We start from the raw sequence: 19,187 nt of genomic DNA on the forward strand, positions 1-19,187 counted from the left end.
AGTGGGTAAGACTGCGGGTGTCTTGCATTTTTATCTCAGTTTGCATTTGGCTTTTTTTGGGTTTTGAAAAGTGTTATTCCGAATCGATATCAGAAGATTCGTGAGACTGTAAAGGATGTTGTGTTGGCTGCATTCTTTGATGAAGGATTTCTTGATAAATTCGTCGGTCAAAAGATCGGACAGTTTGCTACGAGTAATGATGCTGGAAAGCGTCTGCAAACAATCCTGGAGTCGCCTGCTGTCGAGCAACTTATCAACATAAAACTGGATGGTTTGTATGGTCATTCGGAAGGTGAAGTTTTAAGACTCATAGGAATAGAGAGACATCAACTCAGACCGATGGTCAAACCATTGCTCTTGGGTCTTGCCGCTGACTTGGCTCCTGGCATAGCAACTAAACTTGCCGGATCTAAAGTTTGTTGACATATTGAAAGGCTTGGTTTATACAACAAGAATTTACGATGTATTTTATTGGCATTTTGATAGGGAGCTGCTGCTGTGTGGTTAAAGCAGGAACTCGATGTATATATGACGTTACGTCTGCAAGAATTGACAAGAGAGCGTGTCTCATCACTTCTTCGCCAGGTTATCGCTAAACATTTGGGTTGGATTATTGTGTGGGGAACTGTGTTTGGTGCAATCGTTGGTGTCATCTGCGAAGCAGCTAGTATTTCACCACAATACTAACTGTTAATATAATACTTATTTTATCATCGTACTTTTCATGTTGTATTAAAGTTGGTAATTTTTCATGAAAGTAGAGACATTTTAAATGAATTATAGCTCCCAGAAAGCATCTGATTGCGATTCGATTTCCTCATCATCGAGAGGAGATTTGTTGCCTATTTGTGGATTATCTTTGTAGTGGTGGTTTGTGATAGATTGGGAGAGATCACTGCCAAAACAATCGGGTGATTTTGGGACTGTCTGGTCAGTAGAGTCTTCTTGCCATTCAAGTTCATCCTCCCACATCCATTCTTCACCATCACATTTTGAGTAATCTTGGTTAGTGTTTCTGCTCCCGTCGTACTCCCATTCTGTTTCATCGCTTACATCACTCTCTTGACTTGAAGCTAACGGTTTCCTAACATCCAAGTTTGTACCGTCGAGTGATGAAACTTTGCGTATATCTTCTTTTGTGCAAAATTGTTTGCCAACGGATTCAACGTCGTCGTCCCAGTCGTCAAAAATTGTCCAATCTGTCGGATCTTCATCGGTTTGTTGGTCCCTAGGTGTGCATGCTAGTGATGATTGTGTGTTGTGCCAGAGATCTGGTGTGTCGAAATCGTGCACTAGTTGGCTTAGTGTACAGTTAGGCTCTGTAGGATTGGATGAGTTCTCGTTATACCAAACACTGTCATTCTATAAGGTCAGTCTGATGAGTTGTTACAGACTCACTTACACATCTATATTCTTACCTCAACTTCAGTCTTCTCACCAGACAGTTGTGCTGCATTGGATCTCAACTTGCGGTCAATGACCGACTGAAACTCTTCCAACGATGTGCTCTAGGACATATAGACATTGACGATTATAGCAAACTGTTATGGCTTTGTCGTTGTTGTTAGTACATTGAACCTGGCTCACATCTAGACACGCCATTCGAAATGCAACGTTTGTACTGTTGTGTAGAATTCGTGTCAGTGACCGAGATATTGAACGGATCTGCTTCTCATCAAACTTCTTCTTTCTTTCAATTTTCGTGTGACTTTTCGTCTGTATCTAAATCACAGATAAACAGAAGACTAAATAACTGATAACAATGGTTCTTACCTGGCGTGGGGATTTGTAATTTAGTTGATCTAAAAGGAGAGTTAGTGCTTGCTGAAATGTTGTCTGACTTTGTGTAAAGAGCTTTTTGCAGTTGGATTCTGAATGTAACCAAGAGACTAAGTCTATCGCATACACAAGTTAGTGAAGTACATGACAGTTCACTTCTCTTATTCTCTACGTTTCTACCGTAATTTCTGTCGTTGTATTCACTGTCGTAGTCGGAATCTATAAATATAAATAAATGCAGCTCTCTGTCTGTTATCTCTTTGCTGTTGCTCTTATGAACAAGCGTGTATACCGAACTTGCCACCATGTCTGTATTAGAGAGTTAGAGAGGTTTATTGCTTTGTTTGTTGAACATGATCACTTTTGATTTCATACCATTGGTCTCAAGGCAAGGTTCGTCTATCACTTGAATGTCATAGCGAAACCAGTCGATGAGATCGGACACCGGTATCGCAGCTGGTTTGATGGGAATTGTGCCAGGACCAAAGACATGGAGCTGCAAGAATTGTTAAGGAATTGTATGTCTAATGTAAAATATCGATTTAATCAGTAAACAGTATAGCATGATAGATACCCACAGTCTTCTGGTGACCGTATCTGGTTGATCGAACGAATTTCGGTGTGAAGTTAACGCCACTCCCAACGCAAAATTGAAATAAAGCTTCAAATTGTGATAGCAAGTATTATCGATACTGATGATTGTAGGATGATACAACACTTGAAGAGACTTTTCTGGTAAGTTTGTCTGAACTCTAAGTAATTACAGAAATGATTAGAAAATTGATGTGAAGAAAGCGTTTACAAAATCGCACCTTAAATAGCAGTGCATTGATGTGGCAATTTTTCTTAGTCTATCGTCATTGAACAATGTCGCGGTCCGAGTTGACATCAAATTGTACACTTGTTTCCAGTGACAACCATTGAGTTCGTAGCGAACTTCGAACGCAATCTGCACATCATGCAGCAAAGAGCTCTTCCACTAAGCAATAATATATAAAAGTATAGAGAAGTGGTAGACTACCTTGGCGACAAGACGTAATAGTCGTAAATAACTCACTACTTTGTTAATTAGCAAAGGGAAATTGTTTTGATGTAATCGAGGTATCTGAAATAATAAGACTGTACTAATACGCATATCGTACATGTAGTGATGCTATAATTAATTGATTTGTACCTCTAGTATTAGACTTGCACTGTTGGGTTCTTCCATTCTGTTTGTATGTCTCTGCCAGGGGTGGAGCGGTTGTTCATTGATAGAAAGGATCGAATCAGTGAGATATCCCAAAATGAAACATATAGTTCTTCCTTTGCTGTCGTGTGTGAGAAACCGCAGTGTTGACGGGTACGGTAACGGTAACCTTGAGTATTTTGAAGCAACCTCCGCGATCACAACTCGAATGCCTATACGTAATCGATTACTACTGAGTAATTGTTCTGTTTCTGTCGTTACCTTCAAGCAAACTGTCAATTTTCATCTTTCCAATGTCTAAATGAGCTGATTTACTAGTGAATGAAACTGCCAGCGACGGCAGTAGATCGGTTACGACCACAGTGTGACCAAAAACTAAATTGAGAAAAATCCTACCGACAGTATTATGCCTAAAGTTGTCTCCATCTTTGACAGTAAAGACAAAGTTGTTGAATCCACATGTCTGTCTGCTTGTGTATTTTTGTTCTTCAAGAATAATCCACTGCAACGACTGTTAGCAAATGCAAACACAGAGTGCATCATTGTTAATCTTGCGTCGATAACATATTTACAAAAAGCGGATACAAAGTTTGCACAAAAATCGTTCTCCTACTAGTGCAAACAAACTTTCAAAAATCAATTCGACAATCAGTTTTTAGACTACAGTGTATATAAAACTGAAACAATGCGCACAGTTGCATTTGTTGTAAAAATAAGCTAGCGGTACAACAAGTAACAATATTTCTCTAGACAGTCAAACATAATTTTAGTTTTTGTATGATCAGCCATTACGTACGGTACCACCGGTTACAAGAAATTGTTAGTTCAGTAATCAGCGGTACCGTAGACGCTATTCGGCATCAGCTCCTTCTGATCTTAAAATGCCAAAAAGCTGATATTGTGTGCATCGATTACCGCGTGACGTCACATGTCTTACACGAATAATAAGATCCGACACAAACCCGGCTTTTGATGTTGGTAACCTGTTACCCGATAAGCTGCTACACGTATCTTCAGACATTCTGCAAAATTAAAGATTATCTACGCAAAACTTTCTTTCAAGAAAAAAACATGAAACAATGTGTACCGGTACTCAGTCACTGGCGGTACCGCAGGTCCGCAGCCGAAGCGCCATAAGCTTAGAGCTCCCGGATAACAACATCGCTCTGAGAAATTTGTTCATTGCCTTTTATTATAGTATAACAATGTATAACGCACAAACGATTTATCATAATACCGTCTGAGAGTAAAGAGAGCCGATGATACGGTACGGTCACAATCATTAGCCTTGGAGTGCCAGACCTGCAATCCCGCGTCGAGTGCAATTTGTACATGTACACAAATCAGAGCCATATATGTGTGTATAAAAGCTGGTGCTGCTGCTGAGGCTGGGGAAGTGGACAAAGATGAACGCCATCTTGCTAACGTTTCAAGTTATGGCTGTTTGTTTTACCCTCTTGTGGTGGAATCATACGGAGTGTCGGCTGCACATAGTCTGGAGGTGTTGAGATCAATTGTCAAGAAGTCTCTTCTATCATCTGGCTTGTCTCTGGGCCAAGCTTCCAGACAATTTCACGAACAGTTGTTCGTTTATGGCAGTATAATTCAAGACTGATTAGTGACTATCTACCTAATTATTATGACTTAGACTCTTTGTGCTTCCGTCCTTAGGGCGGATATGTGTTATCTGTGTTATCTGTATTATATACAAATATATATATATATATATATATATATATATATATATATATATGGCTCTGACACAAATATTAGCCTCGGCCTCCCAGACCCGTGTAGCGCCGATTTTTAGAAAACCATTTTGAATCAGCGCTACACGGGTCTGGGAGGCCGAGGCTACACAAATATACAGTAAATATACAGTATGACACAATGAGAGAAAATCTATAACGCGATCGTGTCAAAATACGATTGATAAATTAAAACTATTAACAGACGCATGTACAACAATTAGTAGAACAATTACAGTAAAGCATTTCATTCAAACAGAAGCTTGAATGACCACAAGACGGTATTCACTCGCCGCTCCATGCACCACGTGATCGCCATCACGAAACCCCGCCTATCACGTGATATAACAACAGTAGTGAATGTCAACTACTGACGTCAACGTTCGACCAATCAACGTGCAGCGTGAGGAGCAAGCAGAGTGGTGAACAAGCGAGAGAGACGCAGCCTGTTCGGCTTTCCCCAGCGCGCAGCTTTCGAGATCAACACACCGCCGCCATCCCAACTCATCATGGTAACCGACCGCAATGCAATCCGCGACCTCCGACGCCTTTTTCGCGCAATTTCTCTTGCACAACAAAAATTATTGACGAAATTCTTCACTCTCTCTAGTCGAACGAACCGGCGAGCCTGAGTCGTGGCACAGAAGTGAGCGCCAAATACAAGGGAGCGTTCTGCGAGGCAACAGTCAAAGAAGTGAAGAAACTGGTGAAATGCAAGGTCAGTCAACACGGAAATATCGTTTTTTCTTGTCGTACGACGAACTCACGCGACGTCCGATGCGTCGAATGTGTTTTTCTGTAGGTTAACTTTAAGGGTAAAGGGATACACACGATTTCGGATGAATTCGTGAGGAGCAGCAAACCTCTAAAGGTCGATCGATTTTGTCGCTCGTTTGTGTCGTCGGGAGACAAGATGTGAGCGTTCTGTTGTATTGTACGTTTAAAGATATCGTCCACCGTCGAGGCTAAGCATCCCGATGGAACATACAGCGAAGGGACGATTGTCAAACTGACCGACGCGAGTCAGTATACAGTGGGTGCGTGGGCGTGTGTTGTTTTGTATATGTGTGTGAGGTTGGTGAATGTGATTGGTCGGGTGTGTGTCTAGTGTTTGATGACGGAGATGAGAGGACGCTGCGACGCACGTCGTTGTGTCTGAAGGGAGAGAAGCATTATGATGAGACGGAGGTGACGAAGATTGGACGTTTGGGGAGTGAAATGAAATTTTTTGAGAACTTTTGTGTAGACTTTGAATCATTTGCCTCTGACGAATCCGGAATATTTCGGGACGCCTGTTTCGCAGGTTGTCTGTCTGTCTGTCTGTTTGTCTGTCTGTTTGTCTGTCTGTTTGTCTGTCTGTTTGTCTGTCTGTTTGTGTGTCGGTCTGTTTGTCTGTCTGTCTGTTTGTCTGTCTGTCTGTCTGTCAATACATATATTTTCAAACGTTGAACTATTATACACCATCTAAGCAAAGCAACTAAATACTACCCAAGCCAATAGGGCTTGGTTCTACCTACAACTATTTATGTTTATGTGGCTGTCTCTTGAAACAATCTTCTTTATTTTTCTGTCTGTCTGTCTGTCTGTCTGTTTGTCTCTGTCCGTCTGTCTGTCTGTCTGTCTGTCTGTTTATTTGTCTGTCCGTCTGTTCTGTCTGTCTGTCTGTTTGTCTCTGTCCGTCTGTCTGTCTGTCTGTCTGTCTGTCTGTCTGTCTGTCCGTTCGTCTGTTTTATCCGTCTGTTCTCTCCGTCTGTCTGTCTGTCTGTCTGTTTGTCTCTGTTTGTTTGTCCGTCTGTCTGTCTGTCTGTTTGTTTGTCTGTTCTGTCTGTCTGTCTGTCTGTCTCTGTCCGTCTGTCTGTCTGTCTGTCTGTCCATCTGTTCTGTCCGTCTGTTTGTCTGTCTGTCTGTTGGTGTATTTCTATGTTTGCATGTCATTGTTTATGTGTTTTTATGTTTGTTTATTCTAAATGACTGAAGTACATCATCACAGGGTTCCGGGTCTGGCAAAAAGGGAAGAAAACGAAGGAGACCAAGTGCCTCGAGGTACGAAAATTTTATGAACAATGAACTATTATTAACTGTGATGTGTGTGTGTGTGTGTGTGCACGCGCGCAACATCTTGCTGTGTGATTTTCTCCTCTTATCAAGCTTTTTTTCTAGTGTTGACGATGAATTAGATGACGACATCTCAGACATGAACGCAAGTAAGAAACTAAACTTTGGAGGACCAAATGTCGGAAAGGTTGCCAACTAGTTAGCACAAAACCTCCAACATAATTTTCATTTCTATTTCTTTCCACATCAGGTCGTGTTCATCGAAAGTGGAGAAAGACGCAGGAACATGTGGATACCAGCCTTGGTACAATCATAGAGTGTATGAGTTGACATAATGGTTGATATCAAATTGCACTTGTTTTGTTCAAAATTTTTGAACAAACAAATCAACAAAAATAAGCAACAACAACAGACTAACAGTCAGACAGACCAGACAGACAGACCAGACAAACAGACAGACAGACCAGACAAACAAACAGACAGACCAGACAAACAAACAGACAGACAGACAGACAGACAGACAGAGTATGATGACAGACAGACGACAAACAGCATTTCTTGTGCTTTGTTTGTATTTGTTGTTGCATTGATGTTTGGTGTTGCAGGTTGTCCCTCGCTCTTTGGCTGAAGACTACGATTTGTCATCTACAGATCAGTCTCTAGTACGATCGTTCAAGGACGGCAAGTTGTAAGCGTATTTGTTTGTTGGACGTGCTTGCTGCTGTTGTGGTGATTAGTTTGTGTATTGGGTGGTTGTAGTTACGTCGCTCAGCTCAGTGAAATGAGAGACTTCTCGGAGGATTCAGAGTTGTTGATATCAATAGAGAAAGGTGAACTGCCTGGCAACAAGCAAGGTATGACGCGTGCGCGCGTGCGCACACACACACACACACACACACACACACAAGTCTCATAGCTGATTCTTGTCGGCAACAGAATTATTGCTTATTGTTTAATATGAATGTGATTAACAGTCACCAGGAAGTTAGTCAGTTTGTAGGCATGTACTGAAAGAGATCCTTGTGTGTGATTTCATAAACCCTTTGCTGATAGATATCAACTAGGAGAGGGCAGACTAATTGAAAGCCATTTTACTGATAGGTCACATGACTTGTAGTGCCATGTTTTGTCTGACACTCTAGTTGTAGATTGGTGTGTGTATGGTGTGTGGTGAGATAGTGTTGTATGTTTATTCTGTGTCTTGTATTGTGGTGTGTATGTTCAGCGAATCAAATTGCTCTTCAGTATCTCGATACCGGGAAGTTGCCGTGGGACATGCAGCTTGACCTACACAACGTGAGTGTGAGCAAATGGCATGTTTGTGTGTGACGTGGTTGGAAGTCGGTGTGTGTGTGTGTGTGTGTGTGTGTGTGTGTGTGTGTGTGTGTGTGTGTGTGTGTGTGTGTATGTGTGTGTGTGTGTAGGAGTCGGCTGAAGATGATGAAGAATATCACAGCAGGAAGGAGAAATTTCTAGCTGCACTTTATAGATTTATGAATGACAGAGGTACATTGTGTTGTGTCTGTCTGTCCATCTGTCTGTCTGTCAGTCTGTCTGTCTATGTCTTTTTGTTTATTTGTCTGTGTAATGTTTTGTTTGTCTACTGGCTTGTGATTTTGGTTAGCCATGTTGATACATTTGTCTCTACTGCAGGAAGTCCTATAGAGCAAGTGCCACTTTTTGGCAATAACCCCATTGACCTTTGTCGTCTGTACCATGTTGTAAAGGAAATTGGAGGAATGAACGAAGTCAGTCACATGTCTAGTGTGTGTGTGTGTGTGTGTGTGTGTGTGTGTGTGTGTGTGCACGTGCGTGCATGCATGTGAGTGTATGTGTGGTGTGTGTGTGTGTGTGTGTGCACGTGCGTGCGTGCATGTGAGTGTATGTGTGGTGTGTGTGTGTGTGTGTGTGTGTGTGTGTGTGTGTGTGTGTGTGTGTGTGTGTGTGTGTGTGTGTGTGTGTGTGTGTGTGTGTGTGTGTGTGTGTGTGTGTGTGTGTGTGTGTGTGTGTGTGTGTGTGTGTGTGTGTGTGTGTGTGTGCATTCTCCAATCGTGTATTTTGCTACAGGTTACAAAGCAGATGAAATGGCCAAACATTGTTTCACAATTGAACTTTACTATTTCATCTCCAGCATCTTCAGCTACTGTAAAGACATTGTATAGAAAGTAAGACAACGTGTGTGTGTGTGTGTGTGTGTGTGCACGTGCGTGCATGCGTGTGTTGTGTGTGTGGATGTGTGCGTGCGTGTGTTGTGTGTGTGGATGTGTGTGTGTGTGTGTGTGTGTGTATGTGTGTGTGTGTGTGTGTGTGTGTGTGTGTGTGTGTGTGTGTGTGTGTGTGTGTGTGTGTGTGTGTGTGTGTGTGTGTGTGTGTGTGTTCATCCATCCATTTTGTATGTTTACTACTAATAACACATCCCTACTAACATTTCACTATCCTCTAGGTATTTGTATCCTTTTGAGGCTTTCGAAGATCGTGGCTCAGATGCTGTAACAGAACACGAGGAAAGTCCAATGCCAGAAGACCAACCCAAACCAATCAGTGAAGAAAAACAAGACAAACCAGCTGATAAAGAGATCATACATCTCACCACCAAAGAGGAAGTAGCACATGAAACATCAAGTCAAGAGATTGAAGAAAATGTTGCCATCAAGGGTAAGTGAGTCGGTGATGTTGGAGGGAAACTGTTTGAATTTACGTTGGGAACTAGAAGTATGATGCACGATTCATTGCATGCCAGTGAATCAGTAGAGTGGTGTTTGTCTGTCTTTGTGTGTTACATCCGTGTGTTGGGAATTTGTTGTTTGCAGTTGAGGAGAACAAAAAAGAGCAACAAGCTGTGGATATGAGGTGACATGTTTTTCTAGATTAGTTGTGTTGTTTAGAGGTGTGTGTGTGTGTGTGTGTGTGTGTGTGTGTGTGTGTGTGTGTGTGTGTGTGTGTGTTTGTGTGCGTGTGTGCAAGCGTGTGTGTGTGTGTGTGTGTGTGTGTGTGTGTGTGTGTGTGTGTGTGTGTGTGTGTGTGTGTGTGTGTGTGTGTGGTCTTTAGCTTTTTGGTTATTTTGTTTTTGTCTTTCTGTTTTAATATGTCTTCACTTTCTTGATTTAGCAGTCAAGAGGAAGAAGTCACACCATGTGACCAATACTGTGTCTTTGATAACATCAAAGTTAGATATGGTAGAGGAAGATCTTCAACTGTTTATGAGGCAAAAGTAAGACATAAAGCAGACAGACAAACAGACAGACATTTGGAAAGACGGACAGACAGACAGATAGACAGATGGGCAAGCAGACAGACAGACAGACATATGGACAGATGGACAGACAGACAAACAGACAGACAGACAGATTCTGCGCGTCTACTTGATCAGCGTCATGACTCAATTGCCAGTTGCTGAAAAATGTCCCGTTGAAGGTTGTTCTATGTCTGGTACTACGAAATGGCTATTTGACCACATTCGTCAGGTTCACAAACCACAGGATTGGTCTGATGACCTCATCTGACGTCATAATTTGAAACAATGCTCTTCCTGCCTACATTGGTTTAGAAAATTGAAACAACATTCTCCCAAGTGCGCATCACGTACAACTCAGCTTCCAATCAATTGAACCAGAAGCCAGTTCAGTGACAGCCAGTCAAACGGGTCAGGAACATCTGTCCATAACAACGGCTACGCAACATTTGCCCACAGTGACCGCTCCTCGGCTTACGATGATGCTAAACGCCAAGAAGCTCGTGCCTGGGATTTGATATCCTCTTTAACCATCAACCAGATCCTAGAATCGCTTCCTCCAAGACCTGTACGACATATTCCTTGCAATCTCAAGGCTACTTTCCAGGAATGCGTCAAAGTGGCATTTAGGGAAATTGAAACCAATCCTATGAATGATTCAGGGTGAAAGCTTTTGTTTCTGATTCCAAGGATGATTCTTTGTCCTCAGAAAAGAGGAGGGAAATCTGGCATTAATTAATGAAATCAAGACTGTGTACAGGAGGTTCCTGGACTTCCACTGGGAAGAGCTAATTCAGCTAAGTAGACCAGAATTACTACCGCATCCAGGATCTACTGAAGTTGACCAGAAAATGAAGGAAGCTCTAAGGCTAGTCAAAAGTGGAGAATTGTCAAGAGCTGCTAAGCTTCTAACAAGTCAAGGCTTAGCTCCAATCACCGATGAGACTATACAAAATTGAAATCAAAACATCCTTCTCGATGTTCTCCTTTACAAGATCTTTGTTGTGATGACAAACAACAACTCATCCTGACAAAATCTAGTGTAAGCGAAGTTTTGCGGAAAGCTCCCAGAGGCTCAAGTTGTGGTCCATCCGGATGGAGGTATGAACGTTTCAAGTTCATGCAAGACAATCATTCTACTTTTGATTCTTTGCGTTCTGTTTGTGCTCTCATTGCTGATGGTAACGTTCCACCTAACATTATCCCTTTGTTGTCAGCATCTCAACTTATAGCTCTTCCGAAAGCTAATGGAGCTGTTCGTCCAATAGCAATTGGGGAGTCTTTAAGGAGGATTACAGCTAGGGCAATATGTTTACAGGAACGATCATCTTTCTCAGAGTACTTCAGCCCCATACAACATGGAGTGGCAACAGCTGGAGGAGCAGAGTTGCTGACTCATCATATACAGCTACATATGGATCAGAACCCTGAATGGTCTGTTTTGAAAACCGATGTCAGTAATGCTTTCAACTCTATCAGCAGGAAGTGCCTCATGGAAGAAATCTCAAAATGTTTCCTGGGATAGTAGCTCACATCCATCAAATGTATTCAAAGCCATCATCTCTGATATACACCAAAAATCAATCTGTTGTCACCATTCAGTCAGAGGAAGGAATTCATCAAGGTGACCCATTGGGATCAGCTCTCTTTGCTACAGCAATCCATTCGAATCTCCTTTTGCTACAGCAGCAACATCCTAATGTAACCATCTTTGCTTATCTTGATGACATCTATGTTGTAGGACCATCAAATTGCTGTATGTCTGTTTTATCAGATATCAAAGCATCATTTGAGAAAATAAATTTAGCTATTTGTAATAGAAAGTGTGAGCTCTATTGTCCAAGTGGGTCTTTTGATAGCCAGGTTGAAATTCCAGTAATTGATGGCACAGAAATACTATTGTCTATTCCCCGTAAGTGTGAACTCGGAAGTGAGTAATGAAGTAGAGGTCACACCAGTTGTGCTCATTAGAGCACTAGGAGCTGCTCCAGTTGGACCATGTTACACCAATTATCTTAAATGGTTTCAGTTGCTGATCTGTTGGTCTTACAAGATAATTGGGTAATAACCATTGCTCCACCTGTTTGTCTTTGATATGCACAAGTAATATCCTTCCGTTTTGTTTGTAGGAAAGGTTCAGATAATTTGATAAACAGAAATGCCAGACCTAGCGGTTTCTAACGATACCAAGATCATCACGGAAGTCCTAAAAACAGCGGAGATATTAGTGATTTTTGAAGTTCACACTTATGGGGAACAGACAGTAGGAACATCAATTGGAAGTCCAAGTTATGTGGAGTCAAAATGTGTTGAGATTTATAAGTCTGGCCAAGATCTATGCACGAAGTTAACTGCATTGGATAATTCACAGAGTGCACTACTACTTTTACAACATTGTCATGTACCAAGGATAAACCACCTAGCTAGATCAGTTCTTGTCTTCAACCTGCTGCAAAGATCCATGATGAATTGACTAGAACTACATTTAACGATATTTTGAAGTTAGAGTCAATTGATGAGTGCAAGTGGAGACAAGCTACTCTAAAAATCAAGCATGGAGATTTTGGGTTGATATCAACAGAATCATCAAACATTGCCTTTGTAGCAAGTTGGGCTCACAGTATTCATGAGTTACCTCTCCGCTTCCCAAGCTTGCAAGAATCTGTTGATACTGTTCACTCAACAGACCTAGAACTACTATCTCAATCATTGGCATATCATTTAAACTCAGCTTTTTTGTCCTTACCTTTGTCTCCATCTTTGAATGACAATTTGGGAAATGCTCCAAATCTTTGTGATTTGTCTTTAAATCCTGTGAAGCTTCAACAATGAATTAGTCAAGGAATCGACAAACTAAGGGCAGATTTGATCTTAGATGATGCAAAAGGTGCTAGAGATGCTGCCAGGTTACGATCTCTACAAGGAAGAGGTGCAGGAGCTTGGTTAGAATCAGACCCTACTTTGGAAAGTTTGCAATGAATAAGAATGAATTTCAGATAGCGGCTTTTCTGAGAATAGGACAAGCGATTGCCTTTAATTATTGTGTAACACATTGTGACTGTGGCAGGGAAATGGATGCTGATGGTTACTATCTCCTCACTTGTAAGCTTGGTGGAGGCCCTGTGTGGGAACACAATAATCTTGTGGCAGAGTGGTGTCAGTGTCTCAGGGACTTGCAACTGCATCACAATAAAGAACCTAAGAATCAATATACAGTAGGACCTCAAAGATACGAACACCAGACAACCGAACTGACCGGTCAACCGAACAGCATGCTCTAGCGCGAGCGCGCGCTCTTGCAAAAATTTGATCACGTAATGTAGCCACGCGCACGCGCACTTTTGAGGCGTGGCCTAGCGCTAGCCACGTGGTAGCTGATCCAAGATGGAGGCAAAGGACAAGCCTAAGAGAAAGCGAGTCAATTTATCTATTGAACAAAAGATCGAGATTCTTGAGAAGCTGGACAGAGGTATTTCTAATACAGCTATTGCTTCTGAATATAGCATTGGAAAATCCACAGTAACTGATATACAGAAATCTAGGAGCAAAATTACTCAGTTTGCCGTTGAAGCTAAAGACAGCAGTAGTTTTAAGAAGCGTTGCATTGTTAGGAGAGCTGATGATGACCAATTTGACAAGGCCATGCACCTTTGGTTCACACAAGAACGGCACAAAGGCACTCCTCTGAGTGGGGTTGTTGTCATGGAGAAAGCCAGGCTGATGCACCAGCAAATGTATCCAGATCGGTCACCAGATGATTTCAAGGCTAGCACTGGTTGGCTTCATAGATTCAAGCAGAGGCATGGTATTCGTCAACTAAGCATGCAGGGAGAGTCTCTTTCAGCTAATCCTCAGTCTGCTGAAGCATTCAAGCTGTCTTTGCATAAATATATTGAAGATCATAAGCTTTCCATCCATCAGATCTTTAATTGTGATGAGACAGGTCTGTGTTGGCGCCTGCTGCCGAACAAAACCCTGGCAGATGGTTCTGAAAAGGCTGCAAAGAATTGCAAATCCCCTAAAGATCGGGTAACATTGATGGCAACTGCCAATGTCAGTGGAGATATGCGTAGCCCTCTGGTCTTTATTCACAAGAGCGCTAAGCCTCGCTGTTTTTCAGGGGTCAACATGTCATCTCTACCAGTCCATTATTATAGCCAAAAAAGTGCCTGGATGGATCAATCAATTTTCTTGGACTGGTTTTTCAAGCACTTTGTACCAGAGGTGAAGCGTTACTTGAAATCAAAGTCATTGCCACTTCAAGCTCTTCTCATTATGGATAATGCACCATCCCACCCTTCAGTAGAGGCTTTGAGTTCTGAAGGAATGAGTTGCATGTTTCTGCCCCCCAATGTCACAAGTCTGGTTCAACCTATGGATCAGGGAGTGCTGGAGAACCTGAAGCGCAGGTACAAACGAGAGCTCATGAGAAAACTGCTGCTTCAATCTGAATCGAGTGAAGACTCCTTCATTTCCTTCAGCAAAAAGCTGACCATAAAAGATGCGGTGTACCTGAGTGCTAAATCTTGGAACGAAATTCCTGAAGTTTCTCTCTGTCGTGCTTGGAATAAGCTAGGGTTTGGTGGTCGTAGTATGGGTGATGCTTCTCGGATCGATGCCAGTGAATCCGAAGAAGAAATTACCTTTGAAGTATGTTCCCAGTTGGGCATCAATGAGGAAGAAATGGAGCAATGGCTTCTTGCTGACAAGGATGAAACTGGGTCTCAATCGCTGACTGATGAAGAAATTATCGACTCTGTTCAGGTCCAGGATCCATCGGACAGTGAAGATGAAGCTGAGCACACTGATGTAGCTAAGATTAGCCACACAAAGGCTGTTGATTGCTTTAGTGTCTGCTTGGAATGGTTAGAGCAGCAGCCTGAAGCCACCCCCATGAATCTCATGCTTTTGAGAGAGCTCCTGGACCTTGCAGGACAAAAAAGGGGTTCTGCCTTGAAGCAAAAGACAATGGATTGTTATTTTAGTAACCCTTGAATTCGTTCTTACACTCTCACAGTTACTGTAGTTCACGTACTTATCCTTTTTGTTAGCCATACAGTGTACTCCTGTTTTCACAAGTTATGTAATCATCGATATTACAAACTTCAGACTTATGAACATTTCACAATTACGAACACCCAATTTCCCGAGGTGTTCGTATCTTTGAGGTCCTACTGTATAGACAGTGAAGACAGACCAGACATCATAGTATATGATTCAGGAATAGGTGCCAATGTCAAACTCGATTTCTCTCTGGCACACCCATTTAGTAGCGACACAGTGGTAAGAGCATCAAGAGAGGACAGATTTGCAGCTGCAAAAAGAGAGGAGAAGAAATAAATAAATATTCAAATCAACAGCATCCAGGGTCATGCAAAGCTATCTTCATTCCATTGATTTTTGAACATTTTGGTTGTTGGGGAGAAAAGGCAGACAATTATTTGAACCAGCTGGCCAAGAGATCAAGAGATGTAGAAAGTGGATCAAGTGAAGCACAGTTTAGAGGACAATGGAGAAAGAGACTATTAATATGCCTTCAGAAGTCCAATTCCAATGTAATATTGAGAAAACTTAGAAGAATTGCAGAGGGAAATGAAGAATTGGACGACAATGAAAGAGACATTCAGAACATCATTCATTAGAATTTTAGTAGTATTCAATCTGTATGTGTCAGTAGATGGACATTTAGCTTAGCAGTTTTACCTATAGTGTTCTTGTAAAATTTTGCTTTTTGTGTTCAATAGTGAAGACAGACAGACAGATGGATGGATGGACAGATGGACGGATAGTTTTGTTTATTGTATATTGTATTGCGATTTATTCAGATTGTAGATATCAAGAAAGTCAAAGGTACGGTGCAATATCTCGTTCATTATCCGGGCTGGAACTCACGGTTTGACGAGTGGATACGTTGTGAGCGAATTGAAGGTCGTAGCAGCAAACCGACAAGGAAACGAATGGTGGCAAATGGTCAACCTGCAAGGGTAAGACACACACACACACACACACACACACACACACACACACACACACACACACACACACACACACACACACACACACACACACACACACACAAACACACAAACACACACACGTGTGCACAGTGTTGCTATTATTATTATTTGTGTGTGTGTGTTAGGGGAGAGGCAGAGGGTCAGTGAGAAAATCTCGGTCTCAGTCAATCCTACCGATGGAAACAAATGTTCCGTCTCAGTCGGCATTGGCTCGAAATGGACGACACGAGAGAAGAATCAGCTTGGCAGAAAGCATGCCGGGTAATCAACACACACTCTCCGTTACTAACTCACACAGCGGAAAAGTTTCTAATAGATTACACTGACGGGATGTATCACGTGATGTGTCACGTGACATGCAATGTGTGGTTGTGTGCATGATGTATTGTGTGGCATGCTATTGGTATGTCATGTGACATTGACTTTGTAGACCTTATTGTGTGTTCTTTTGTCTGTCTGTCTATCTATCTGTGACAGTGTCTTTCTGTTTCTTCATGTGTTCATCTGTTTATCTTTGTGTTTGTTTACCAGTTTGTCTGTCTGTCTGTCTGTTTGTTCATCTGTCTGTTCGTCTGTCTGTCCATCTGTTTGTGTGTCTGTGTGCCTGTCTGTCCATTTGTTTGTCTGTTTGTTTATCTGTCTGTCTGTCTGTCTGTCCATCTGTCTCTGTCTGTCCATCTGTTTGTCCGTTTGCCTGTCCATTTGTCTGTCTGCCTGTTTTCCATTAATTCGTTCACCTGTCCACTTGTCTCTGTGTCTGTTTACCAGTTTGTCTGTCTGTCTCATGTTTGTCCATCCGTCTTCTGTCTTTACGAGAACATGCTGCTATTGCTTGTAGTTGCTCACAACGATTTCAATCTTAATTTGCTATAAACTTATTTCATTTCCAGATTCTGTTTCAAGGAGCAGCAAACGGTGGAAGTACAACCGCACACAGTCAATCGATGGTGATAAAGAAGGTAAGAACCAAACATCAAGTTTTGTCTCGTACCATCCCCACCTCAACATTTTCCATGTTCTACAGCCACAGCTGCTGCTGACGAGTCCAAACCAGAAACACCAGAAACTGACAGCAAACAGACTAAACAAGAAGACGCAGCATCAGCAGTTGATAATGTGGACGAGAAGGCAGAGAAGGTGGAAGTAGAAACGACCGAAAAAGAGAACGCAGACGTAACTGCCAACAACGAGGTGGAGAGTAAAGATGCAAACGAGTTGAACCAACCAGACGTGCCACAGAGTGAGATATTCGACGAGGTCATGTGTGAGTCGGATGCCGTGGGCGTGGACGTTCCCGACGACGTGAAGATCCGCGAAGCTGCTCTCACTCTCGGTGGCCTGCAGTACACGTCGCGTCATCCGTCACCCGACAGTTGCGAAGTTGCTACGTTGTCTCAGTTACTGACGTCGTCGTCGTCGTCGGATGCTCCGACTGCTAGCAATGGTGAGACATCACACAGTCCGGATGATACGTCGTCGGGTAGCAGTCTGAGACTCGAATCGAATACGACGCCTGTTGATGTTGACGACTCGTTGCAGCTGTATGCGTTGAGTCCTCCTGAAGTGATGAAGCCTCCGGCTGTAGGACGAGGACGACGACAAGGCGGGAGAGGCCGAAGGAGAGGCGGACGGAGACGAGGCCCGGCACCTAAACTCACAAGGAAAGACTCCGAATCGAGTCATCGTATCCACGGATCAATGAGCAGCTGCAGCAGCAGCGCAAACAGCGACAGTGAAGAGCTTGCCTTCTCACTTCCGGATCTCTCAGTTGGCGACTTCTCACCGAACCCGAAATACATTGTTGATTTCAGTGAGTTGATATGATACACTCGTTGGGCATTTGTTTGTTGTGATGTTGACTTGGTCGTTTGTAGGCAATTCATCGTATAGTCCGAACGAACGTATTGACATCCTGCGAACGAAAATCGATGAGATGAGACACGAATACTCGAGTCTGAAGTCCGAGGTCTTGAATATTGACCGGAAACGGAAACGAGCGAGAAAACGGTTGCGAGAACGGCAGAGAGGTGAGGATGTCACACACATGGTCACTCACAAACTGTGTCTAAATGCTTCGTTTGAAGCTTTAGCTGGGGAAGAGGTGAAGAGAGAAACGTGACGTATTGGGACTTTTTTCACTTTTGTCTGTAAATGAGAGGTTAGAGTATGGCTATTAGGGTTGAGATCTTGAATTTTATTGTTTGTCGGATTTATGGCAATTTACACGGTGATGACTTCTGAGTTCATACGAATGAAGTGCGTGATGCGCGTCTTGATTGCATGATCATTGATTTTCAGGTCAACTGGTCACATAAGGACACTGATGGACATTGATGGTATTTGTGTGATAAGTTGGGATGTTGATGACAGTTGGATGGAATGTAAGGATTGATAGACAGACAGACAGGCAGACAGATTGTTTTATTGATTTTTATTAAACTTTAAGATACTGTACAACAAGCAAATCTTCAAAAGTATATAAATCTACCTCAGTCCATTACTCTGTTCATCAATTCAGACCTAATGGATTAAAAACTGAATATCCCTGTCTCTAAATTTGTCTATCTCTACTTGACCATGTGAGAGGCGAGATATTTTTCGTAAGATCACTTGGCTATTACATGTCTGTAATAGAACAGAAAGGCAGTGTTTCCAGTCAGTGAGAAACTTTACTGCTGTTTTGGTATCTCCAATAGCTTTTTCCTTTTTTGCCAGATTTTGTAGAAACAATTCTGCCAATAGATGTTTGAAGACGAGAGGGATGATTGTGGGTGTAGAGCCACTCAACAAACTTCCTGTTTGTATTTTTCCATTTTCTCTTCTCCCTTCAGTGCTGCATAGCCATCTACCTGCCCTGATTGTTTGACAGTATCAAGACTCCATGGATGTGCCAAAGGAATATCCAGTTCAATTTCTTTCCCAGACTCCAAATCAAAAAAACACTATCTGGACGATTTCTGACCATCCATACCTGTTTTGTGGTTCTTTGTGGTGAAATATTTAGAGCTCGTTAAGACATTCATTCCAACATGACAAAATGACAGACAGACAAATAGACAGACAGATTGATATATTTGAACTCTTACTCTACCAATAACAATCGCTAACTTTACGTATGCATAACAATAACAGTCAATGAACAAAATTTTGAACGTCTTTATCATACA

The 19,187-nt window shown here is 42.2% G+C and overlaps 3 protein-coding genes and 1 long non-coding RNA gene across 8 annotated transcripts in view; 3 read left to right on the plus strand and 1 right to left on the minus strand.

Annotated features, from left to right (window-relative positions):
- The window catches only part of LOC134179697 (uncharacterized), a 3,863-nt gene extending 2,440 nt beyond the window's left edge, over positions 1-1,423 (plus strand). Inside the window, exons 4-5 of the mRNA XM_062646630.1 lie at positions 40-414; positions 487-1,423. Of these exons, the coding sequence (XP_062502614.1) occupies positions 40-414; positions 487-687 (576 nt within the window). The 3' untranslated portion in view covers positions 688-1,423. The remainder of the gene's footprint in view (positions 1-39; positions 415-486) is intronic.
- Positions 1,424-2,977: 1,554 nt separating this feature from the next.
- Positions 2,978-3,473, minus strand: LOC134179311 (uncharacterized). The gene is made up of 3 exons (XR_009969859.1): positions 3,365-3,473; positions 3,230-3,295; positions 2,978-3,180 (listed from the first exon to the last, which is right to left on the minus strand). It is a non-coding gene; the product is annotated as an uncharacterized LOC134179311 (long non-coding RNA).
- Positions 3,474-5,120: 1,647 nt separating this feature from the next.
- Positions 5,121-18,266, plus strand: LOC134179506 (AT-rich interactive domain-containing protein 4B-like). Of its 3 annotated transcripts, none has more exons than XM_062646418.1 (24): positions 5,121-5,228; positions 5,327-5,434; positions 5,519-5,587; positions 5,663-5,753; positions 5,825-5,904; positions 5,963-6,019; positions 6,707-6,759; positions 6,877-6,958; positions 7,022-7,075; positions 7,377-7,459; positions 7,531-7,625; positions 7,997-8,067; positions 8,196-8,277; positions 8,425-8,519; positions 8,839-8,936; positions 9,215-9,426; positions 9,582-9,621; positions 9,880-9,982; positions 15,829-15,987; positions 16,146-16,281; positions 16,911-16,979; positions 17,045-17,830; positions 17,895-18,047; positions 18,105-18,266. In XM_062646418.1, exons 1-24 carry the CDS (start codon positions 5,226-5,228, stop codon positions 18,137-18,139), a joined length of 2,814 nt encoding a protein of 937 aa, XP_062502402.1. In that variant the 5' UTR covers positions 5,121-5,225; the 3' UTR covers positions 18,140-18,266. The 3 variants fall into 3 exon arrangements, with proteins under 3 accessions (XP_062502402.1, XP_062502404.1, XP_062502403.1); XM_062646420.1 differs by having other exon boundaries at positions 18,111-18,266; XM_062646419.1 differs by having other exon boundaries at positions 9,883-9,982.
- LOC134179507 (jerky protein homolog-like) lies at positions 13,289-15,184 on the plus strand. 3 transcript variants are annotated; one of them, XM_062646424.1, is made up of 2 exons: positions 13,290-13,472; positions 13,615-15,184. In XM_062646424.1, the coding sequence occupies exon 2, from the start codon at positions 13,646-13,648 to the stop codon at positions 14,996-14,998; it is 1,353 nt and encodes a 450-aa protein (XP_062502408.1). In that variant the 5' UTR covers positions 13,290-13,472; positions 13,615-13,645; the 3' UTR covers positions 14,999-15,184. The 3 variants fall into 3 exon arrangements, with proteins under 3 accessions (XP_062502406.1, XP_062502408.1, XP_062502407.1); XM_062646423.1 differs by having other exon boundaries at positions 13,291-13,472; positions 13,546-15,184; XM_062646422.1 differs by having other exon boundaries at positions 13,289-15,184.
- Positions 18,267-19,187: the final 921 nt, after the last annotated feature.

The sequence above is a fragment of the Corticium candelabrum genome, chromosome 5, assembly GCF_963422355.1.
Source record: "Corticium candelabrum chromosome 5, ooCorCand1.1, whole genome shotgun sequence".
Classification (NCBI taxonomy): domain Eukaryota; kingdom Metazoa; phylum Porifera; class Homoscleromorpha; order Homosclerophorida; family Plakinidae; genus Corticium; species Corticium candelabrum.